The sequence below is a fragment of the Xenopus laevis genome, chromosome 8S (genome assembly GCF_017654675.1).
Source record: "Xenopus laevis strain J_2021 chromosome 8S, Xenopus_laevis_v10.1, whole genome shotgun sequence".
NCBI classification, from domain to species: Eukaryota; Metazoa; Chordata; class Amphibia; order Anura; family Pipidae; genus Xenopus; species Xenopus laevis.
This window is the reverse complement of record NC_054386.1, coordinates 8,324,662-8,351,458: the sequence shown is the minus strand read 5'-3', so window position 1 is coordinate 8,351,458 and position 26,797 is coordinate 8,324,662. Positions and strand designations below refer to the sequence as shown.

The following is a 26,797-nucleotide window of genomic DNA, read 5'->3' as shown; positions in this document are numbered from 1 at the left end:
AATCCAAAATAGTGGATTCGGTGCATCCTTAAGAAATACTGAGATAAATTTGGACCTTGATAAATGTGTGTGTGTATGTGATTGTGTGGTTGTTGCAGTAGGTTTTGTCTAATACAATTGCCTCAGAAATAGTTAATGGCATGGGAAAGAAATGTATTTTACTCCATCTGCTCATATCAGATGTCCAAGGCTAAATCCCTAATACAGTTCTAAAATATTTATGGAAACATAACAGTAAATGAGCCAATACATTTTTAATCAATAACCCTATTTCTTGTAAGCATACTGAAGTGCTTTCTTAAAATCCCACATAAAATCCCGCATGTGCTCTTTTTTTATGTTGGAAAGTAGCCAACACGCATTTTCACATTTTGATGCACTTATTTATGTCTCATAAAAATTACTCAATATTTCATAAATGTTCCAGTCAACTTAAGAGAAGAAATATTTATATTAAAGTAAGAGTATACCCACAAACAATGTAGGTCTCTATACATATAAATCACATAAAACAGCTCATATGTAAAACCCTGCTTCACGTAAATAAATCATTTTCATAATGATATACTTTTTTAGTAGTATGTGCCATTGGGTAATCATAAATAGAAAATCGACATTTTAAGAACTTATATATTTACTCCGAATGCAAAAATCACAAAAAATCTTGATTTTTCTCTATAAAATCTGACTTTTAAAAAATCAAGAATTTTTCAGAATTTATTAAACCCCGAGGATGGAAAAGTCCGAATCGGGAAATCCGGCATCTTAGACCTGTCGAGGTTGCATATAAGTCAGTGGGAGAAGTCCCAATGATTTTTTGATGTGCACTAGGTTTTGTGCAATATTACGAAGTTTTCGGAGTTTTGGGTGAAAATTCCAAAAAACCTTGAAAATCGAATGAAAAAATCTAAAAAAAACGCTAAAATCGGATTATTTCCCGCAAAGCAAATTTTCAGGAAAATTTAATAATAAATTACTGTATATACTCGAGTATAAGCCAACCCGAGTATAAGCCGAGGTACCTAATTTTACCTACGAAAACTGGGAAAACTTATTGACTCTAGTATAAGCCTAGACACAACTACAGCCCTGTCTCCCAGCAGCGCACATTCCGCCAAAGCGACCCCCCCAGCGATCAACCAGACATCTCTTGATGGTGACAGAGAATTGCCAAACGGATTACTGTGTGCATTGTCCCACTACCATGTGCAGAGGGCGCTGTGTGATATTGCCATCACTGTTAATCTTTCGTATAACCAACAGAGGGCGCTGTGTGATATTGCAGTCACTGTTATTCTTTCATATAACCAACAGAGGGCGCTGTGTGATATTGCAGTCACTGTTATTCTTTCATATAACCAACAGAGGGCGCACTGTTATTCTTTATATAACCAACAGAGGGCGCTGTGTGATATTGCAGTCACTGTTATTCTTTCATATAACCAACAGAGGGCACACTGTTATTCTTTCATATAACCAACAGAGGGTGCTGTGTGATATTGCAGTCACTGTTATTCTTTCATATAATCAACAGAGGGCGCACTGTTATTCTTTCATATAACCAACAGAGGGTGCTGTGTGTTATTGCAGTCACTGTTATTCTTTTATATAACCAACAGATGGGGCTGTGTGATTTTGCAGTCACTGTTATTCTTCCATATAACCAACAGAGGGCGCACTGTTATTCTTTCATATAACCAACAGAGGGCGCTGTGTGATATTGCAGTCTCTCCCCAAGTGAACTGTTGGTATAGGAATGATTAAAAGTGACTGCAATCTCAGCTACTGCCCACTGACTCGAGTATAAGCCGAGGTAGACTTTTTCAGCACATTTTGGATGCTGAAAAACTCGGCTTATACTCGAGTATATACGGTAGCGTAAAAAACCCAAGCGGATTTGATAGGCGTTTGTAACAGAAAATATTGAGAATAAATTGGACTTTGATAAATAACCCCCTTAAACCTCATTAATTAAATTTTTGATAAATAAGCCAATTAATATGATATAAACTATTTGTTGCTTAAGTATTCATTCTGGGTGTATAGTTTTCTTTTCAGAAAAATATCTTTATTTCATATAGATAATGGCACCTCATTAATCTGCATTTTTTAGGGCCAGTCGGACAATTTTACATGGAGTTATCTCAAAGTACTTTTTAAAAAGAATCTATATATTATAGTACAGGTATGGGACCTGTTATCCAGAATGCTTGGGACCTGGGGTTTTCTGAATAACAGATCTTTCCGTAATTTGGAAATTCATACCTTAAGTCTACTAGAAAATCATGTAAACATTAAATAAACCAAATAGGCCAGTTTTGCTTCCAATAAAGATTAATTATATCTTAGTTTGGCTGAAGTACAAGTGCTGTTTTATTATTACAGAGAAAAAGGAAATAATTTTTCAAAATTTGTATTATTTGGATAAAATGGCGTCTATGGGAGACAGCCTTTCTGTAATTCTGAGCTTTCTGGATAGCAGGTTTCTGGATAATGGATATCATACCTGTATATGGAAACCTGTTATCCAGAAAGCTCTGAATTTTGGGAAGGCTATTGTCAGTTATTTCCTTTTTCTCTGTAATGATAAACAGTAGCTTTTACTCGATGGTAACTAAGTTACATGACTCCATATTGGTGGCAAAATAATCTTATTGGGTTTATTGGATGTGTAAATGATACTCAAGCTATGGTGACCCCAATGACAGAAAGATGCCTTATCTGGAAACCACAGGTGCCAAGCATTCCAAATAATAGATCCTAATCTTGTATATATATATATACAGTGGTGTGAAAAACTATTTGCCCCCTTCCTGATTTCTTATTCTTTTGCATGTTTGTCACACTTAAATGTTTCTGCTCATCAAAAACCGTTAACTATTAGTCAAAGATAACATAATTGAACACAAAATGCAGTTTTTAAATGAAGGTTTACGTTATTAAGGGAGAAAAAAAACTCCAAATCTACATGGGCCTGTGTGAAAAAGTGATTGCCCCCCTTGTTAAAAAATAACTTAACTGTGGTTTATCACACCTGAGTTCAATTTCAAAGGTTATAAAGCCATTTCTAAAGCTTTGGGACTCCAGCGAACCACAGTGAGAGCCATTATCCACAAATGGCAAAAACATGGAACAGTGGTGAACCTTCCCAGGAGTGGCCGGCCGAACAAAATTACCCCAAAGCGCAGAGACAACTCATCCGAGAGGCCACAAAAGGCCCCAGGACAACATCTAAAGAACTGCAGGCCTCACTTGCCTCAATTAAGGTCAGTGTTCACGACTCCACCATAAGAAAGAGACTGGGCAAAAACGGCCTGCATGGCAGATTTTCAAGGCGCAAACCACTTTTAAGCAAAAAGAACATTAAGGCTTGTCTCAATTTTGCTAAAAAACATCTCAATGATTGGCAAGACTTTTGGGAAAATACCTTGTGGACCGACGAGACAAAAGTTGAACTTTTTGGAAGGTGCGCGTCCCGTTACATCTGGCGTAAAAGTAACACAGCATTTCAGAAAAAGAACATCATACCAACAGTAAAATATGGTGGTGGTAGTGTGATGGTCTGGGGATGTTTTGCTGCTTCAGGACCTGGAAGACTTGCTGTGATAGATGGAACCATGAATTCTACTGTCTACCAAAAAATCCTGAAGGAGAATGTCCGGCCATCTGTTCGTCAACTCAAGCTGAAGTGATCTTGGGTGCTGCAGCAGGACAATGACCCAAAACACACCAGCAAATCCACCTCTGAATGGCTGAAGAAAAACAAAATGAAGACTTTGGAGTGGCCTAGTCAAAGTCCTGACCTGAATCCAATTGAGATGTTGTGGCATGACCTTAAAAAGGCGGTTCATGCTAGAAAACCCTCAAATAAAGCTGAATTACAACAATTCTGCAAAGATGAGTGGGCCAAAATTCCTCCAGAGCGCTGTAAAAGACTCGTTGCAAGTTATCGCAAACGCTTGATTGCAGTTATTGCTGCTAAGGGTGGCCCAACCAGTTATTAGGTTCAGGGGGCAATTACTTTTTCACACAGGTTTGGATTTCTTTTCTCCCTAAATGTTTACTTGTGTTATCTTTGACTAATAGTTAAATGTGTTTGATGATCAGAAACATTTTGTGTGACAAACATGCAAAAGAATAAGAAATCAGGAAGGGGGCAAATAGTTTTTCACACCACTGTATTTTTAAAGTTTAAATACATTTTAAAATTAAATAATTTCATTGTGGACGAGTGTGCAGGGGATTGACTGCTTTCTTGCTTAGTTAATAGTTATTACTATTATAATTTGGTCAGTTCCACATGTTTTTAAAATCTCGCTTCTGTGCAGCAATTCTGGTCATTTGTCAGGCAACGTAGCCTAAGGATTATACTTAGTAGCGTCATGCAGCGGGCCGGGTACCCGTGGGTTACCCTTAAAAACCTGCGGGTTCCAGGTAGTAGTTTCAGCAGCGGGTATAGACGCGGGTCGGCGGTTCTTGAGCTTTGCAGGTCGCAGGTCGGGTCGCGGTCTTCTCAATAGCGAGTTTTACTCCTTTTTTTCTGATCACGCCTACTTCTAATGATGTCACTTCCGGTTTACAATGACAGCACTTCCTGTTTTACTACTATTTTACTGAGCACACCTACTTCTAATGACAGCACTTCCTGTTTCTTGATGGTCAGTGGGCCGCGGATCGGGTTGCAGATAAGGTACTTGCGGGTCGGGTAGCGGGTTGCAGGTCCGGGTGTGGGTTTGCGGTTTTTTTCTGATCACGCCTACTTCTAATGATGTCACTTCCAGTTTACAATGACAGCACTTCCTGTTTTACTCCTATTTTACTGAGCACACCTACTTCTAATGACAGCACTTCCTGTTTCTTGATGGTCAGTGGGCTGCGGATCAGGTTGCAGATAAGGTACTTGCGGGTCGGGTAGCGGGTTGCAGGTCCAGGTGTGAGTTTGCGGTCGCGGGTCGGGTTCGGGTTTAACAAATTGGTTCCGCGCAGGACTCTAATACGGAGCTCAGTTCTGAATTCTTTCATGCATTTACAGTATTTGCGTGCCACTTTCCCCCTTCTAGTTATTAGACAAATATCTAATAAAGATAATCATTTGTTCCACTGTTAATAGTGACCATTGTGCAATTGCTGTCTAAGGCGAGCCTTTATACATCCCCAGGGTTCCCCAGAAATGCAAAACAATAATCAGAAATAAAATGAAACCTGAACTCGTGAATTCTAAAAATCATAAAACTACTTATATTCCTTATTTATATTGTCCCTGCAACTGAATTTAAAAGCTTATTTTGGGGGTTATTTATCAAGCTCTGAATAACCGAACCTCAAATAATTTGTAGTTTTCGGAATTTTTCAAGATATATTAAAGCCCGATGGTCTAAAAACTCTGAATCCGAAACCCGGCATCTAAAAGCTCTCGAGGTCCTGTATAAGTCAATGGGGAAGGTCCCAGTGTCTGCGCTGATGTCCGTACCAATATCCAATGATTTTGGGGTTTTGGCGAAAAAAACTCTGAAAACTCAGAAAAAAATGTCGTTTTTGCGGAAAGCTCTGGGAAAGCTCCGAACTTTTTCCCGACCCTATTTTTTCTGGCTTTTTTTTCATAAATAAGGTCCATTCGGGAATTCCTAGTTGCTCCGAGTTGGATATTAGAAATACTGAGATAAATTCGGACCTTGATAAATAACCCCCTTTATGTAGAAGACTAAGAACAAATCTGCATGTTGGCACTGTAGAGTTTTTGGAGAAATGACTGGCTAAATGCTGTTTTTGTAATTGTTCCCTGTCGCATAGATTAATACCTATTTGTGGAACTTTAGGTTGGATATGTAATTTCTAGATACCTAATGCCATTCTTACTTTAGTCTTTCCCATCGCTGTTTATTTGCATCATTAGAATTTTATGATTGTTGCCTCCTTGCTTCAACTTTACAACATAATGATGCTGGGTCAAGGAAGAGCAAAATGAAAACGCAGAAATATTGAATACAATAAAATGATGCCAAGACTTGCAGATAAGGCGGTTTATGAGATGCAATAATGATGGAGCTGGGTGAAATAGCACTTTTGGGATCATAAATGAATGGAGGGAACAAGGTGCAAAGGGCAAATTGTCTAAAACCATAAGCTGAGCTACAGTAAGGACCAGGAGGAGGTACAATGTTATAAAGACTAATAATTCTGTGGCTCAAAAAACATTTTTTACAACTATTACCAATGAGTCAGGACAGACCCTTCTATAGGGACCTAGATTGTGAGTTAGGATTGTGATGGAGGATATGTTCGTGAGATATGACTGAAAGGAAGTCCATATGTACAATATCCACCTATAATACACAAAAGCCATGAATATCTTGTAAATTATATCCTTATAAACGGTGAGTTCTGATGTCATTTCTGTCACATGACTCACCGAAACTTGTGTATTATAATAAATAAAGTACCCACAGTTGCAAAATATTGGGATATTAGAAGTCACCTTGGAGTTCCATAACTAGGGGAGATTGTGGGTGCACACCTAAGGCCAATTTCAAAAAGTTTAAAGCCCTGTCTAAATGATTCCAGTAAATATGCAAGTGCATGTAATTTTGAAACAGGGTTTTTTTATTACAAAGTTATGATCATAATATTGATAAGCCACCATACCACGTCAAGGTAAAACCCCACATGGTGGTCCCTAACTTATTTATCTTTAGTCATAGTAAAAAAGGAACATTACCTCTCTGTAGTAACAATTCTTTATGTAAACATCTCCTGTGCTTTGGTTTCAAACTCTGTGCTAAATCTTCCCCCGCCAACTGCTAATCGGCTTTTAAGTGGGAGAGACTGCCTTAACCAACGCCCATTTTAGAAAAGTAGAAGTCAGGTGTTGTAATTAAAGACAAAGTATAGTGATATGTGCAGTTGCACAATAGTGTGTATACATGTGTAAGTGAAATGTGAAGGTGTGTATGGTAGTGGTAAGGGAAAGTGTATGTGTATTTGGGAGTATGTATAAAAGTAAGCATAGAATGAAAGGGTGTAAAAGAGAAATAAATGAAGGACACAATAAGTGTGTGTACATAGAGAAGTGTCTAATGGGACGTTGGTTTTTTCACGGCTAGAACTTTTTGAAATTGGCCTTAGGTGTGCATCCACAATCTCCCCTAACCTTGGAGTTCCATGACCTGTATAAAAACACTCGGCCTTCGGCCTTGTGTTTTTATATGGTCATGAAACTCCTCGGTAACTTATAATATCCTTATATTTTACAAGAGGGGCTACTTTATTCACTATATAATACACAAAAGCCATGAATATCTTGTAAATTATATCCTTATAAACGTGAGTTCTGATGTCATTAGTTATAAACGGTGGGTTCTGATGTCATTTCTGTCATATGACTCACAGAAACTTGTGTATTATAATAAAGTACTCCCAGTTACAAAATATGAGGATATTAGAAGTTACCTCGGAGTTCCACGACCTGTATAAAAACACTCTGCCTCGGCCTCGTGTTTTTATATGGTCATGAAACTCCTCGGTAACTTATAATATCCTTATAGTTTACAAGAGGGGGTACTTTATTCACTATATATTTTATACTCATTTATATGAGGAAAAGATAACTCTCTGAAGAGCATCTCAGCATGATCGAGTTCACCATGGAGTAAAACTGTTTTTTTCATGTAAAATATACTGCTTATACAGGTATGGGATCTGTAGAATGCTCGGGGCCTGGGGTTTTCTGGATAACAGATCTTTCTGTAATTTGGATCTTCGTTCTACTAGAAAATCATATAAACATTAAATAAACCCAATAGTCTGGTTTTGCTTCTAATAAGGATTTATTATATCTCAGTTTGGATCAGATACATAGTACTGTTTTCTTATTACAGAGAAAAAGGGAATAGTTTTTTTTTCAAATTTGGTTTAATGAACGCTAGCGCATCTACACTATCAAATGCTTGCATTGACGATGTAACGCTAGCAAAAAAAGTCACCACTGTTCGGCGCCAACGATGAAGCTCCGCATCTGCCCCAGTTAGTAAATCTGCCCCACATGAGAGAACGCTTGTCCATAATTTGGCGCTTTCTGGATAACGGGTTCCGGATAATGGATCCCATACTTGTACTAGTATCTAAGAGGGGTGATAAATTAGCCTGAGCAATCTGTGCACATACTGTAACTAAAGACACATAGCAAAAGACCAGCTGCAGTTGAAATAAAATAAGTGGTTAGTACTATTTACTAAACTTGGGCAAATGCACTGGTTATTTCTTCACACCCATCACCCACACATATTCTTCCACTTGCAACTAATATTACTCATTAAATAATGTCAAGACATTTATAGCAATAGCTGAGATTGGCTAGCTGTCTGGCTCTTTGGATCTATAATACAATAAATGATTGATTGAACTCCATTCATTTACGTTGCTGTCAGGCAGTGTCGCATTTACTTCCAAGGGAGAAGCAGTTTACCGAACTTCCCCACCTGAAGAATTAGGATTATAGTGTCAAGTATTGAAGGAAAGGGATATTATTAGAGCCCTGTTTACTAAGAAATAGAACAAATCAAGGGCACGCCTGCCTCCTGGGGACAGTGTACATATTCCTTTACAAGCCTAAAGAAATGTAATTTACCAGTAATCAGGAATCCTGTGGGACTGCATTACAGCTAAAGGGACACTCCGCATCTGTGAGATGAAAAATCCTTTGATTAAAACTAATCTAGAAAATTACTACAATGTATATCTGCCAGACATAACCAAATAATGGTTATTAGCACTGTACTGCACTCAGAATTAGCTTCTACCTTTATTCCAGCTTTGCCTTTGCATCCACCCTCAACTACAGTAGACATGAACGATGAATATAGTCGTTGCATGTAGTGATTAAAAATGAATTTGTTTTTTTTTTTTAATGACCATTCTTGCTTTCTACCAATAAAAATGTTATAAGTCAAGGGTGAGCTCTTTGGCATTGTAGCTGCCTTGGATAACAGCTTAGCCTGTTCTGTCTGATCTCTGGGATAGGGATGCATTTGTACTTACTGACAGTAGTATTATGGTTTCTTGCCAGACCCCCTCAACACACCGCAAAAGCCAGTGCTAATGTAACCCTTTTCTTACCACACTTGTAGAATTGGATCACATGCTCTTAAACAGAAATTAACCCTTTGCAATCCAGGGCCATGAGTTCTCTTTGCGTATGAAAGATTCTGGCAACTAGGATTTACAGCACAGTGCCTCCACCTAGTGAGCACTGAGGATCACACCTCAGAGGAATTCCACTAGGAAAGTAAAACACACAGTTTGCAGTAAACCAATTTAATTTTATATAAAATTGAATGCAATAACTGTAAATACAAATCACACAATTAACTCTGCCCTGGAGAACGTTTGCGGACTATCAAATGATTAACACAGTTCAGTTCAATTCCCTTCCGCAAGAGCTCTTATGTCCCCAGGTAGCGCTACTTGCCCCAAGGTACCTTTCCCTTTGGAGTTTGTAGCTGCTCCCACGTGGCAGGTATATGAGCAAGACCTGTCCTCACACCAGGTACACATGAGGATTTCAACAGGAATCCCACAGCTGAACTGGACGAAGGGTAACTTCTCCCTTTAGATTGAAAACTCAAAGCTATCCAGCGGAGTACACACATACAGTCTCTCTGTTACTGCAGCTCCTTTATTCTCAAGATGCACTTTCACTTTTCCACAGATCTGGCTCTGTCTGGCTGCAGCAGTAGGGGCTCCTTTATAAGCTCTCTCTGTAACCCTGTGCATTTGACTCCAAAGCAAAGCACTCCCCTGGGTCCTCTTCCTCTCCCAGAGATGCACTGGGGCTCCCAGCCAATTGGATTGCTCTCCAGCCTGTAAGCGGGCTGGATGATGTCACAGATTGAAAAACAGGGGAAAGATTTGTCTGATCCCCTATATTTACCAAAAACAGGGTTGCCAGATTGGCGGTTTTCTAGCCAAATTGGGCTATTTTTAAAGCTTAGAGGCAGGTTTTCAAAGTACAAACCTACCAATGTACATATTTGGGATAGTTTTTTAATTTTGTTTTTTAAATGCAAATTACAAGTGTACCAAACTTCCTATTCTGCCTCTACATTACCCAGTGCATGCTGGGTAATGTAGTTTTTCTTTTATTTGCTGTTTTTGTTAAATAAAATAAATATCTCAATAATAAACAACAACAAATAACTCCAGGGTGGGACCAGGATTAAGTCCATGCCCGTCGGAGCCTGTGCACTGCTCTCTGGATTCTTGATCTATCTGCTAGCTTAGTGCAACATGATTCATCTAGTTAGCTGAGGGTTAGGAGCAGTGCATTTAGCTGCATGCAAGTAAGCTGCCAAGTGTCAATGCTAGGTAGAAGGGGGGATGCTAAGCAGGTAAGTGGTCTAGTTTTTCCTAGTGTTGAGAGTTTTGGGGGAATGACAATCTGCTGCAAAATAAGGCATGGGGTTTGGGGGAGTACTGTGGAGGACCTGGAGGTGAATTTTTGCATTGCCTATACATACTGACGACGGCCTGGTACTGCACATTTTGTTACACATTTGGTGCAGCTGCTGACTCCTCTTTAATGTAGAAAAGTTATTGGAAAATTCCAGACACTTCATTTATAGATACCCTTATTGTTTTACTTTATTTTATTAAGATCTTTCAGTGTACAGATTAGGCTAGTTTTGGGATACTTTTAAAATGGCTTTTAGCTACTTTTTGGCTAGTTTTTCGATAGTCTTTGGCTGATTTTGAACTGTAAACCTTGACAGGCTTGGCAAGAGCCCTGTATAGGCCCGAAACGTTGCCACTTTCTTATGAGCTAATAAACACCTGTCAACGGTTCAACTTCATCAGTAGTGCCATTGATGTTTTGTTTGGACATATTTTTGGGCCAGTTTTGGGCCTTACAACTGACACCAAACTGGTTTTGAACACTGGTGGAAGCACTCCAATTTGGGATTTGAAATATAAACCTTGCAACCCTGACTAAGGAGGCCTGTGCTTTCAAGGAGAGCAGTAGCATTTACAAATAATATAGAAAGGTGTATCTTCAATTCTTTACTGACCAGCATCACTATCTATTTTGCTTTAACCTAATGCAACGTGGTATTCCAGTGTGCCATTTAACCACAAGAGTTAGCATTCTTTGACAGCAACTTTGCCTCTGTATACCAGAATGAACCTCACTATGTCGTCTTCCACTTCAGCAAGTATCTTATGAATAATGTTCTCTGGGGAAGCTGAGTTCCAGTCTATATTGCTATTCAAAGATCAGTTTTGGAGATGGATTAGACAGAATAGAATATTTCGCTCTGATTGTTGTTGTGCAACCTTAAACACTGAACTCCGTATAGAGAGCAATAGTTACCCACTGTCAATAACCCCCTTTATGGCACCAGCCACTGTCATGTTGTGATAGATAAGTTGCATGTGTGGCCATAGCTAAATAGAAGTCATCAATCTTTCAGCTATGAAGCTGAATTGCTTTGGTGGCAAATAGTTGCTGTGTTAATTTGAATTTAATTATTTAGTTACTGAGTGGTTAAATATTGAGTTTGAGAGTAATTTACTTGATTTTACAAATGCTTTTGATAACAACCATGGCTGTGATTTACAGTGATATCAATGCTGCAACAAAAACAACTTTGCAAAGTTAATCTGAGACCTTTATTGGGGAACACATTTTCCTACTCCATGGGGATGTTCCCAGGCAGCAGAGCTGCAAGACATAAACCAGAGAGCCCATAAACATGTGATGCACCAAAGCAAATGTCTGACAAGCTTAAAGGGGACCTCCACAAAAACATAACTTAAGCTTTTTAAAAAGAAAACATAATTTCAAGCAACCTTGCAATATACATAATGTAAAAAATATGCAGATTTTTCATGATTTTAATGGTTTCTGACAGCTCCCTAAGCCTAGCCACCTGCTCTCCTGCTGATGTCTCTGACTACTTTGCTGAGCTGTCTCACTACTGTTACTTTGTATCAACAGCCATCTGTCCTTAGCCTGCATCCTCCAAACCCCACAATTCCCTGCACACGTGATTTCAATAAGGAACAGAGCATCACAGTGCAATGCATTGTGGGTTATGTAATTCCTGCATGCTGTCTGTAAGATGTGGAGAAGATTTTCCAATTTGTAACATCAGTGTTTAGTCCCTCCTTCCCTTCCAGGATTTCAAATGATGCAGAAAGAGAACAGCTGGATTTCAACATAGAAAATGGCATTTATTCATACTTTTTGAAGAAACAGGTAACTGTGATGGGTATATTAGGAATTTTTGTGTTATGTGGGCCTCATTATCAAATTTTAGTTTGGAAGCTGAAGTTCCCCTTTAAGTGTAAAACTCTCAATCCAGCTTTATTACTAAGGGAATGTGATTAGATATTGTGAAAGCTGCTAAAAGATTTGCAAAACTCAGACATTTCCATAACAAATGGGGAGAAAACTGTTTTATTGGCAGCTTGTATTTTTTGCAGATAATTAAATCGTGTTTTTAAGGCAGGTTTTAGGCTAATTTGTACAATACATGTGGTAGGGCTGTTCAGTTATTTATATAAAGGTAACTTGGCTTGGCTTAATTAGGAGAGGTAACAGCATGTAAAAACAATTAGCTGCCTTTATGCAAAGCTGTCAAGTTACTGGGCAGCGTTGATAATTTGGCAGCAATTATTTTAATTGCTACCTTCTTTATTTTACAAGTTTTAGGAACCTTGAGAAACTTAACACTTGTGTGTCAAGAAAGGTATGTCTGTTTTAAACAATGGCGGAAGTGCCCCCTGTATGCTGTTCATTAAATCATTGTTATTAACAATTAATAATAACACAATTATTAAGTGTCAACATTTTTTGAGTGGTGTACATTAGAAGAGTGTTACTTATAACTAGTTATCAGCTGGTCAGTATCTGACAACAAACCTGTGCATGGTCCAGGGCTGGAATGAAGGATAGCTAGAAGATGTATGTGTCTATGGTGCAATGGGAAGTTTGTGTGTGTGTGGGAGGGTACAAATCGACCCCACAAAACATTGTGCATCACTCTGCTCTACTCTGTGAAAAATCATGTTTCACAATCACATATAGCAGAAATATAATTTATTTTATGTTTGAGCACATAGCAGATTTGGAAAGTTTTATGTCTCCTGAATGCGCCAATACCAAATATATATAGTTTTATGGAGATTTCTTGTTAAGGTCAAAAACTCCAAGCAGTACACTACCAAATTTCCAAAGCACTGCTCCACAAAACGGCTGACTTCAAGGCCAAATACTCCTCTAACAGTAGGTTTACCCTAGAAAACTAAGCATTATTAGAAAGAGCAGATTCTGGCAAATCAAAAATGGGTAAATATATATGTACGGGTTGTGGGTAGAAGTTCCTGGTGCGGGTATAGACGTGGGTCGGTGGTTCTGCGGGTTTGCGGGTCACGGTTCAGGCGCAGGTCTTCTCAATAGCGATTATTACTCCTTTTTTCTGATCACGCCTACTTCCGATGATGTCACTTCCAGTTTACAACGACACCACTTCCTGATTCTTGATGGTCAGCGGGTCCGGGTTGCAGATAAGGTACTTGCGGGTTGAGTCATGTAGCGGGTCCAAGCGGGTAAGAATGTGGGTTGCGGATTGCAGGTTGCGGGTACGGGTCGGGTACAGGTTCCAAAAAATGGACCCGTGCAGGACTCTACTCCAAACTACCAAGTTGGAATTCTTTCCTAAAGTTAGAATTTTTTATAGATGTTGGTGAATTTTTTGAACAATTACCTCAAAGCTTCCAAGCTACAGCATCATATCTCCCACACATCATTAGGTACCAATGTAAAACACCATAAATATGAAAGCCTGGGGCCAGAGAAACCAAAGAGGCATTTGTAAACTTACTGTTGTGGACCATGTCACTGTCCAATCTGTTGTTGTGGCTTCTGGACCAGGTAAACCATGTGCACAGTGCTAGGTAATACATTTCTGAAAAAAGAGTAAACTATATAAGGGATTCTTTATTAAATGCATATGCAGGACTCAACTGTGCTATTACCTACTGTATTTGATACAAATCTTGGCACTTCAGTCATCAGACACGAGTTACTGAGCACTACATCAAAATTTTACAGGGGCAGATTTATCAAAGGTGAATTTTCGATTGAAAAAAAATTTGAATTTCGAGTTTTTTTTGTGTACTTTGACTAGGGAATACGATTCAAATTTGAAAAAAATTCCAAAATGTATCATGTACTGTCTCTTTAAAAACTCGACTTTGACCATTCACCATCTAAAACCTGACGAATTGCTATTTTAGTCTGGGGGGGACCTCCTAGAACCTATTTGGAGTCAATTGGTGGATCTAATGAGCTATTCCTACGATTTGAACCATTTGAATTCGGCCCAATACGGACCTATTCGATAGAAAACTGACCTATTCGACCAAAAAAAAAAACTTAAACTTAATTTCGGTTGGTCTTTTTGAATTCGAATTTTTCAATTTGAAATTCGACCCTTGCTAAATATGCCACTATGTGTCTAGGAAATCTTTAATGAGCACTGTTTTACATTATTATGATATGATGAATTTATTTTAATGTTGTATTATATAATTATTTTACATTATTATGATATGAAGAATTTATTTTAATGTCGTTTTTTAAGTTAACATCTAATTATTAAGTAAAGTGGAAGAACTAAATAAAGAAAATAAATACAGTGCTCCCTCAATCCCTACCTGCTTGAAACAAACTCGGTGCTGGCATTATAAATAAGGTGCTATATAAATGAATTGATACAAAACCACTTAATCCGCTGTGGTCACAAAGTTCTATTAAAATCACATTTTTAGTTACTGTATTTTAACAGGACTGCAAAAAAAAAAAAAGCTTTATGCACATCTATTGTACAACCAAAGCCATTCATACCCTCTTTCCAAAGTTTTTGCCATCCATGCATCTCTATTTTTGGTTCCGTCTTATGGGAATCAATGAGTACCTTCTGGAACTGCACAGTGATGAATCCTTTTGTCTTCTTGTTTCCTTCCTCCGCTAGATCTGTAGTTCTTTGGCTCTTTCTGGGAAAACTGATGACATTTTTCAGTTTAATGGTTTGTCTTTATCAACTCTTCATTGAATGCAATTCTAAGGTCCCATAAAAAATTAACCTGTGTCCCATGAACAAAAAAATGCACCAAAGGCAGCACTTATGAATAATTGGGTAAAGTCATCCATCAATTGGGCACATAGTCACCAATGCTATATCCATCCCATAGGGGGGAAGAATCCCAAGGGTTTTATTTCCACCATTTATACATAAGACAAAGCAATTCACATGCAGATTTCTCCCACATGCAAATAAGTTTTTGGCAGAACATTCACTATAAATGTAGCAGTTCTCTACTTATTAAGTACTGTAGGTGCTTCAAATGGAAATTGTCCCTGCAAATATGTATGTTCCAGAATTATTTCCTGTTCATAAGATATAGAGATGTTATTTAAAGAAAGATTAAAGGGGAAGTAAAGTCTAAAATAGAATAAGGCTTGAAATGCTGTATTTTGTATACTAAACATAAACATGAACTTACTGCACCACAAGCCTAATCAAACAAATGATTTATGCTTTCAAAGTTGGCCACAGGAGGGTCACCATCTTGTAACTTTGTTAAAGGGGACCCGTCACCCAAAAAAAATATTCAAAATCCTATTTTATCACATCAGTCAAGCAAAATGAACTTTAATTACACTATATAAATTATTTGAATTTTGTTTCCTTCAGTCTGGGAATTCAAAATGATAGCAAGCAGGCAGCAGCCATTTTGTGCACACTGTTATTAAGACAAGCCTTGTATCATCTTGTGCACCAGAATGGGGGACACAATGTCCATCCCCATGTCCTGGTTACACAATTAAATGGTGAAGAGAACAGGGGAATGTGGGGAGAGCAGTGACATGTAGGAAGTGCTGAATGAAAAGTGAAAGTAATTGTCTGCCCCGCCTCTATGCCCATGGCATAGAGGAGGGGCAGACAATACTTGATTGACAGCTGAAATTTTTAAATGAGCTTACAACAGCTATGAATGCTTTGATAAAAAAATGAAATTGGATTTCATGTTTAATTTGAAAAGGACTTTTATTATACAGATTTTTGTGTCTGGGTGACAGGTCCACTTTAAACATCTTTGCAAGACCAAGACTGTGCACATGCTCAGTGTGGTCTGGGCTGCTTAGGGATCGTCATAAATGATCAAAACAGCACAAGTCAAATAATATCTGCCAGAAGCCGATACAGCAAGACTGATTAATAATCAGAATATACAGACTGCACTGGGTCCTGTGTTGTCATGTAATCTAATGTGGATTTTATAGTTTTTGTATTGTTTAATACAAACTTTTTCCAACTCTGCAGAACCAGTGGCTGCAGCAAAATAATCCTCCAAATAGAATCCCAGTTTATCAGTTTAAATCTGGCTCCATGATCTTTGTCCTGCAGCTGGAGTTGGAAACAGTAAAGGGGATGTAAAGGCAAAAATAAAATCCAATATCTCTACACAGTCGCTGACTGCTCTACAGGGAAACAAACAAAGCTGCTTGAGTTCTGCATGGCTGGGAAGTAAGGCAGGGGCTCCCTTTTGTCCCTTGGGAGAAGTTAGACTCGGCTTAAAGGGCAATTCACCTTCATTAGTAAAACTGTAATAAAACATAAAAACTACAGAAATGTGTTGAAACTTTCATAACCTGGCAAATTTTGCAAAATGGGCATGGTAATTAGGGGGTGTGGCAGCAAAAAAGGGTGTGGTCAAAAATGTCCCTCATTCCGTTTCCAAAATGTTGGGAGATATGATATAGCCGCAAAAGCGGAAAATATTATTTTCAGCCTTCCCTTGTATTGCAATCACATTTGTCTGAAGATCTATCAATTCTGCTGTTCATTGGCTACTTCTATAATTCCATTAGGGGGCAAGAGCAAACGCTTTTTGAGGTGCTGCTGATTGCTCAGGTTGAGAAATTAATGATCATCCAGTTAGCCTGTCTTTTGTCATCATAAAGCCTCCAAATGATACATACAAAATAATTGGCTGACTCCTATATTGTGTTTCCTAGAAAACACTGTTTATTTCCTTAGGCCTTATTTACTCTTTGATAAAAACAATTACATTGTAAGCTAGATAGAAGCTGTATTTCAAGAACAGAATAAAAGATTTGCACTGTCTACCATTACATTACTGTTGGAAAAAAAAAAGCCTTATCTGTTTATAATAAAGCAAAAGCGTGTAATGTAGGGGTCAATTAGGAGCAGGGGCTAGCCTTTGCAATCTTTCATTTAGGGAAGGCACGAATAATAGAGAGCAATGGACATAAATCTCAAAGAGCTGCCCAGAGGCGGAACCTTATGAACAAAACCATTTATCATGTCTCTTGCTGAAGTAACCACTCATAGTCACGTATGATGTGCACATCTAAATGTCAGAGCAGATATGTAAATGGGAAATGTGGCTGAGTATAATTTTCAGATTTATAAGGACTGATCAAAATGAATGGTTGGCACTGGCAAGATTTAGCCCCATAAACTCCACAGTGTTCTTCTTTGGACTTTTACTCATGATTGCTTTTTTCTATAAAACAGAAATATAGACATGTGTCTAAAATTGTTACAGAGGTACATAAAGTAGTACATTTGTGCTACTGAATACATATAATAGATTCATATTTAGATATTTCGATTCATTGTGTGAACTAAAACCTCACTGCAAAGCGAAGTTGCGCTAGCGTTGGCTAATTTGCATATGGCGGGAAGTTAAAGTTGAATGGACGTATATGTTGCAGCAAATACATTACATTACACAAGCCCAGGGAACCTTAATAAAATAAAGTTGTTCTATTGCCCTACACATGAGCCCAGTGTATAGTTTATGTGCCATATGAAATGTAGGGGGGAAGCGGGTACCCCAGAAAAAATTTACGATCTTTTGCAGCCTATCACCCTGAAAAATTAAAAGTCGCCAGCGTAATTTTGGGACTTAGAAAAATTTTCAAGTATTTTTTGAGGAAGTCCTATCTACTCTATTGCACGTTGCCTGGTCTGAGGTGGCGAAGGCAAGTCTGGAGCAGTAAAATCCGCATCTTAGTGAATTTGTGCAAATTCACCAGGGGTTAGGGAGCGAAGTACCACTAGTCTTATGTCCTTCACTAGTGAGGTTACACCAGTGACCATTAGTAAATATCTGAAGTACCAAAATGACATCACACTGGCAGATTTTCGCCCGCACTAGTCACTTTGCCCATTAGTAAATCTGCCCCATGGCCTTTTTTTTTTAATTAGCTTAATAAAATTATGCTTTTTTATATAAAACCTTGGGAAAGGTTCCCGGCGTGCACTCATTCTACCTGGACCAGTATCAGTTACATTCAAGTGAGTAACACCTGGGTCATTTATTACACACAGTGGAGTGCGGATATATATATATATATATATATCTATATCTCTATATATATCTCTATATATATATATATATATATATATATATATATATATATATATCTCTATATATATATATATATAGAGAGAGAGAGAGAGAGAGAAAGAGAGAGAGAGAGAGAGAGAGAGAGAGAGAGAGAGAGAGAGGAGGATCAGCACTCACTGTATTGAAGATGAAGAAAAAATGCTGTTATTGACAAGTGATATACATCTTAATCCGACGTTTCGGTCCCACCTGGGGACCTTTTTCAAGGGACCGAAACATCGGATTAAGATGTATATCACTTGACAATAAAAGCATTTTTTCTTCATCTTCAATACAGTGAGTGCTGATCCTCCTTTCTCTGTACATGCATTTTTGATCGTGCACCACTGGCTACATCGCGATTTGAGTGCTGGTACTGTGGGATAATAATATATATATATATATATATATATATATATATATATATATATATATATATATATATATATATATATATATATATATATTATATATATATATATATATATATAAAATCAATAATCACAAACTGCACTCCAAGGACTTCAAATAAACACAAAAAAAAGTTTATTTCAACGTTTCAGCTCCTCTACTCGAGCCGTCCTGAAGACGGCTCAAGTAGAGGAGCTGAAACGTTGAAATAAACTTTTTTTTGTGTTTATTTGAAGTCGTTGGAGTGCGGTTTGTGATTATGGGACTGTACTGTATATACAGCAATTGCATAGGTAAGGGTTCTCTATGGAGGCACCAATGCCAAGTGCGATGCCGGGTATAATACTGTTCATTAATGTTTAATTCTTGATTCCATTCATGTTTTGTTTTGTTTTTTTAAGATTGGTTTTCATTAAAAAAAAAAAAGAAAAAAAAAAAGGATAACACAAAAACTTACCATCATTTATCTCTCTTCCAGCTCTTCTTTATGCAACTATTTTTGGAAACGTTACCACCATATTTCAGCAAATGTATGCCAACACCAACCAATATCATGAGGTGCTGAACAATGTGCGTGATTTCCTCAAACTTTATCAGGTCCCAAAAGGCCTTAGCGAGAGGGTCATGGATTATATTGTGTCCACGTGGTCCATGTCCAAGGGCATTGATGCAGAAAAGGTATGATGATAAATCCTAATTACTATTTATTTCAGCTCCCTTTTACTTCTCTGTTAAAACTAACCTTATCCAGAACCATAATGGTTTTAACTCGATCACAATTAGCACCTTATTAATTAACTTGAGTATGACTGTGCACCTTGGCTTAGAATCTATACTGGACTGTATTGTCTGTCAACATGTACACTAGAGCTTCTTGTTAAAAAATAAAAATTTGATTTGTTCTTGACATTGGTTATGGTAACTTTATTGCTCAATGAGGCACCATCCAAGGGGACATATTTCAAAGCTTTTAATGCAAATCTTGGCAGCCTGCCTTTGCATTAATGTTGGTTTGAACCAGTAATAAATAATGCAACGATATCCAGATGACAATCAGGATCACCCTTTGTTCATGTTATGGGGCATATACTGAGTAGCAAGATCTCATAGAGAGGGCTTGTACACAGAAAAAACAGACAAAGTGGTATTGCAAAAAAAATCTATATTTACAAAATAATAATCACAGAAGTAAGTCAGTTTGGTCATATATACAAAGTAAGACGTGAAAAAATTGATTTCGGAGCACCGTCCATCAAATCGAGAAACAGCAGGTGGTGTGCAGGGTCAATAGTATTAGAATATATGGAAAAAGAGAAGAAAAAGATTGGCCCATATAATTGCACCTGCCCATCTATTACTTCCGAAAACTCATATGTAACAATTAAAACGTAACTGTTAATCCTTATTTAAAACAAAGTCCAGGAAAAATGAATTAAAATTTTAATTCAAAGAAACTTTTCATACATTAGCTCTTGTCAGTATGTTTATGGAACGTTAGCAAGAAAGACCTTGTTGCTGGCTGAACCCATTTTCTGCATTAAAGTGGACCTGCCACCCAGACACAAAAATCTGTATAATAAAAGTCCTTTTCAAATTAAACATGAAATCTAATTTCTATTTTTTATTAAAGCATTCATAGCTGTAAGCTCATTTAAAAGTCTCGGCTGTCAATCAAATATTTTCTGCCACTCCTCTATGCCCTAGGCATAGAGGCGGGGCAGACAATTACTTTCACTTTCTATTCTGCACTTCCTACATGTCACTGCTATCCACATATTCCCCGTTCTCTTTACCATTTAATTGTGTAACCAGGGCATGGGGATGGACTTCAGGTCCCCCATTCTGGTGCACAAACAAGAGTCTGAGATGATACAAGGCTTGTCTTAATAACAGTGTCCACAAAATGGCTCCTGCCTGCTTGTTATAATTATGAATTCCCAGACTGAAGGAAGCAAGATTCAAATAATTTATATAGTGGAATTAAAGTTCATTTTGCTTGACTAATGTGATAAAATAGGATTTGGAATAATTTTTTTGGGTGACGGGTCCCCTTTAAAGATAACCGAAAACATATATATTTGAAAGGTTATATGTATTTGATATGATGATGGTAATAATGCAATGCTTTGCCACTATAGAATTTTGTGGCTCTCTTGTGGTTTTTAATTTTGTTCTTGTAGTAAACAAGTTGTGTAGAAATGTATCCCCAGGTGTATATTTCTGCTCATTAGCCTGTGTACTTTCAGCTATTGTTTTCTTTTCTTCCTTATTGTTCTTTCCCAAAATATGAGCACAATAGACAGCGGATTAAAAACAGACAACATTTACAAGGCTGCTCTACAATATGGCTTATGCTTTAGAAAAATCTCTAGTGTTATTAAAAGTGTCTGTCAGTCATTTTAATGGTTTGGAGTTATGTGATTTATGAAACGATCGAGAAACCGTCTGAATTGAAGTTGCTTCAGACAATATAGCACTTGGCAAGACAAAGTGATATCCACCAAGGTTATAATGTGTTCCCTGTAGTTGTTTTCCTTGGTTAAACTGCACATGCTGTGAAAGAGGTTATAGTATCAAAGTATTCAAAGCAACGGTCTTTAAGCTAGAAGTCTTAGATGAGATTTAGGTTTTGAATAAATAAGAGGGATTTATAGAGCTTTCCTTTCCTTCAATTTCTCTTGTCTTTCAAGAATTGCTTACTTATTTGTAAGTGACATGAAGGGCTTTCGTGGGCCCTTTTTCCTAGGGCCCACGATCGGATCAGCCCGATATTGCCCACCTCAAGGTCGCCAACCGAGTGGATCTCTCAGTGTATGGCCACCTTAAGGTCTCTAATCTCATACCTAAAACAGAACCTGCCCCCCTAATCAATTTATTAAGTCTATTTACATCAGCTACAGTATCTTCAGTCGACTTCCACACCACACCACACCAAAAAACTAACAATAGCTACCAGAGAAGCTAGCTACCACAATAGCATCATTTCCTTGCAAACATTGAATGATCTTAATCTTCTAAGGAAGAAAAGTCTACTCAATAAAAATACCCCGGTATTTATATTCCTCTACCATATCTACAAAAACCCCATTTATACAGACTGGTTGAAGTTCAGTTCTCAACTTTCTAAAATCCACTACTAAAGGTGGCCATACACGGGCCGATAAAAGCTGCAGACAAACCGAGTCGGCAGCCTATTGGCCCGTGTATGCTGCCCCCCGAAAGTCGGCCAGATCTCGATCGGATGGGGCTAGAAATCCCATCGGATTGAGGCCGCATCTGTTCGTTGATACGGTCCCGTGAACCGACTGACCGTAAAGCCACCGTAGGATCCGATCGTTGGGCCCTAGGGCCCACGATCGGATGAGCCCGATATGGTGGGCATATCAGGGAGAGATCCGCTCATTTGGCGACATCGCCAAACCAGCGGATCTCTCCATGTATGGCCACCTTAACTCCTTAGTTTTGGCCACATTTAAATGTAGACAGTTTGCAGCACACCACCCTAAAAAACTATCAATTACACTTCTATATTCAGCATCCTGTCCCCTTCTGATACTGGCCGCAATTACACAGTCGTCTGAAAACTTTTGTATGTGACATAATCGTAAAGAGTACCTAAAATCAGAAGTAAATAGTGTAAACAGAAAAGCAGATAGTCCCCTGTGGTATACCCGTACTACACCCGTGCTACAAAGTACAGAGTCAGACATAATACCTGACTAGACCCTAGTTGGCCCCAGGTTAAGAAAACTTACATCAGTAATATGTATACACAAAAAGTAGGAGTCAACCCCCAACTACAAGCCCATAAGTAATGCAAATAAGGGAATAAGTGCGTTGGTTTAATTCCACGGGTTATCCTGTGTACGATATCCCAAATCAATGTATCAATAATGCAATTAGTTGTGGAACAAATCCAGGGCAGCAAGCTCGACTGCAGTATTCTTTATTGGGAAGCAGAGTTACACAACATGTTTCGGGCAATGCCCTTTTTCAAGTGTAAAGGAACATTCAAAAAAATGTTTTTTTTGACAAAGGGCATTGCCCGAAACATGTTGTGTAACTCTGCTTCCCAATAAAGAATACTGCAGTCGAGCTTGCTGCCCTGGATTTGTTCCACAACTAATTGCATTATTGATACAAGCCCATAAGTAACATAAATTAAGTAATCAAAAAGGCAATATTTATTCACAAACATGCCCTATGCACCTTACAAACAATTAAAATGTGAGGTAGTACATGTGGGAGAAGGGATCCCTCTCAATGGATGCTTAATCACACAATCCGATATATGATTTAGATGTGAGACAAATACTGTACATGCACGACTGTATATGCAGGCTAAACACCTTACACATGATATACATACACCGTATGAATAAATCTGAGCATGACATATGCAATAAAATTAAGCATCTATAGATATACAAGGTATCACGGAGCTCTAGAGCCTTATAAGGAACCATTGTGCAACTCGTAGCACAAGTGCGTGTTATAGAAGTCTGATAAGTCTTATTCCGACTACACAGTGTAGTGGCTATAATTGATGCTCTTGCAGTAAAAGGTTGATGGTTGCAGTTCAGTCTCAATTATATTGAGTGCCCGTGTGCAATGTATTAGTGTTCCCTCCAACACATAAAATTGGTGTATTTAATGTCACACTATCGCATGCACCTAATGGAAGTTTGTACCATAAATTCGACTATTCGCCCTCTAAAACCTGCCGAATTGGTGTTTTAGAAACTGATTAGAGTCAGCTCAGAATAACCCTGAATTCTCAATAGCCAGGTGCACGTACCATCAGTGGTCCATCATCCACCAGGAACAGCCAAACAAAAATTCTTCGTACAGCACCTTGTAGTTTAAAAAAATGCCTTTATTCAAAATTTCATGGCAAACCTGGTCAGCAACGTTTCAGGCCGATGTGGCCTTTTATCAAGCTTTGATAGGTGCGGGTATAGCTGCAGGTCGCGGGTCGGGTTGCGGGTCTTATCTAAATTTCTTATATAATATTGTCTATGTTTTACTTACTTACTTATTGTTTAAAGTTTTCCAAAACTGGTTTCTGTCCCTGCCCACTTTTGATGACGTCACTTCCAGTTTGCAGCACCATCACTTCCTGTTTGGTGGTCGGAGGGTTTCGGGTTGGGTTGCGGATAACGCAGTTGCAGGTCAGGTTCAGGTAGCGGATCAAAGTGGGTAAATATGTGGGTTGTGTTTCAGTCGCGGGCTGTATGTTGTGGGTTCAGGTCAGGGACTTAGAAATTGGTTCTGTGCAGGACTCTACTGTAAGGGCAGGGCACATAGGCAGATTCGGGGAGATTAGTCATCCGACGACAAATCTCCTCTTCTTTGGGGCGATTAATCTCTCTGAACTGCCTCTCCTGCCTTCTCAGAGCGATTTGTTTGCCTCACGAGGAAACTTCGGGTGACTTCGGAAAACGAATCGATCCGAGTGCGATCCTGCTGACAATTTACATTTTAGAGAAGAGGAGATTTGTTGGCGGGCGACCTATCTCCCCGAATCTGCGTGTGTGCCCTGACCCTAATTGTGGTTGATGGAATTTATATCTCTGTAGAAAGTGAGCCAAACTGAAATATTTTTTTCAGTTTACTTGAAGAGGTTTTGACTAGTAGAACTGATCCATCAGACCAAAGACACTGATCTACAGAGGCTGCAGCTTAAAAATTTTGGAAGGTAGAGGAGAAATGGACATACTGTCTAAGCTGTACAAAATCAGCTACAGAATTTCACTTTTTTTTTTAAAAAAAAGGTCTGACAAATCTTTCAGTCTCCAGGGGGGAAAAAAATCATTGTCAGGAAAACTGAAGTGTGGATCTTGTGAATTATGTAATATCTGTCACATTGGTTTGGTAGTAAATATGAAGTCTGACTCACAGAGCTTGACAGGCTGTTGGCATGTCGTTAATCCACAGAGTTGTTGTCAATAGATTTCCTACAGTTTGAAACATATGCTTGTTAAAGAGAACCACATATTTCTTTCCAGAAGTGTTCCAAATATACAAGATATGTAAATGTTTTGCTACTTTAGGTATTAAAAACACTATGCAACCTTGTTCTTTCAGTTAGTTTTTAAAGACTGCGATGTCCCAATAAATGAGGTGTTTACAGTCTTATCTGACAGTTTAGAGGAAGGTGACATTTTTGTTTGGGGAGGCTACCAATAGATGGCTTTCCATGGAAGAACTTACAACCTTTACTTATATGTGGTAGTTAGTCTCCTTTTGGTGAGGGGACACATCCATTGTTTTCCACCTATTCTATTAGAACACATTTAAAGGTAGAAAAAAATAAACATATTATTCCTTACTGAAAAAGCCCACTCCACACCTATTGGGTGCTCTACTTAAAGGAAAACATATACCCCAAAATGAATACTTGAGGAACAGATGTTTTTTGCTCTTTTACATCTCTTGCCTTGAACCACAATTTAGTGATGGTCTGTGTGCTGCCTCAGATCACCTGACCAGAAATACTGCAGCTCTAACTGTAACAGGAAGAGATCACCTGACCAGAAATACTGCAGCTCTAACTGTAACAGGAAGAAGTGTGGACGCAAAAGACTGTTAATTGGCTCATGTGACCTAAAAAATATAGTTTGTTGATATATTTGTGTGCACAGTCAATCGTATGATCCCAGGGGGCGGCCCTTATTTTTTAAAATGGCAATTTTCTATTTATGATTACCCAATGGCACTACTAAAAATGTATATTATTATGAAAATGGTTTATTTACATGAAGCAGGGTTTAACATATGAGCTGTTTTATGCATTATATTTTTATAGAGACCTACATTGTTTGAAGGGTATAGTATTCCTTTAAGAGTAGTGTGGCATTAGGATATCCCCTGAGTAAATGTATAATTGTGCTCCTAAACCTAGTAACACTGTGATAGTGTGGTATATGGTGCCATGTTTGGTCTTGCCCCATTAAACGAGCAATGAAGAGTTAAAGGAAAAACTATACCCCTAGGGACAGATTTATTAAGGGTCAAAATGAAACTTCAAAAATCTGAATTTTTTTATGGTCAAAACTGTCAAATTTCGACTATGGAATTATTCGACTAGGGAATTATCCAAAAATCTAATTTGATTTTCGAGATTTATCATACTCTGACCCTACTCAGATTTAGGGAGATTAGTTGCCCAGCAACAAATCTCCTCTTCTTCGGGGCGACTAATCTCCCTGAACTACCTCCCGCCAGCTAGAATGTAAATCGCTGACGGGATGGCAATCGGTGCGCTTCATTTTCTGAAGTTGCCTCATAAGGAAACTTCGGGTGACTTCGGAAAACAAAGTGCTCCGAGTGCTATCCCGCCAGCAAGTTCGGGGAGATTAGTTGCCCCTAAAAAGAGGCGATTTATCGCAGGGTGACTAAATCTCCCCGAATCTGAACTCTGCACTTACAGTTGGAGCTGCAGTATTTCTGGTCAGGTGATCTCTGGGGCAGCACAGAAACTATCACAAAATGGTGCTTCAAGGGAAAAAATGTAAAAGGGCAATATTACAGATATCTATATTTTGTTTATTTGGTAAGACTCTTTAATGGGCAACTTTATATCATATTAAATATAGCGTGTGTGTTTCATGGATGATGGGAAACCACTACTGGCCCAGGGTTGTTAGGTGGTTTTTCCGTAGAATACAAAGGGTAGTGGATACTCAACCTAGACCTCTTTGGTGACCATCCATAGACGAGGGTGAATGATACCAGAGAGCCTGAGCCAAGAGGTATCAGTAAAGAATGAATGCCATAAAGTAGTAGCACTCCAATGGATGCTGTTAATAAGGACTAGCTAGAGTGACACTTGGGATGGAGAGATACTGTAGGTAGGTATAGATTGGATAATAAGGGCTGTCCTTGATCTGCTGAGGAGTAGTGAGAG

The 26,797-nt window shown here is 38.4% G+C and overlaps 1 protein-coding gene across 2 annotated transcripts in view; it reads left to right on the top strand.

The window, feature by feature from the left end:
- kcnh5.S (potassium voltage-gated channel subfamily H member 5 S homeolog) overlaps positions 1-26,797 on the top strand; it is a 154,299-nt gene that overhangs the window by 108,676 nt on the left and 18,826 nt on the right. For both annotated transcript variants that reach the window (XM_018232289.2, XM_018232286.2), the window contains one exon: positions 19,367-19,566. In XM_018232289.2, the coding sequence (XP_018087778.1) occupies positions 19,367-19,566 (200 nt within the window). The remainder of the gene's footprint in view (positions 1-19,366; positions 19,567-26,797) is intronic.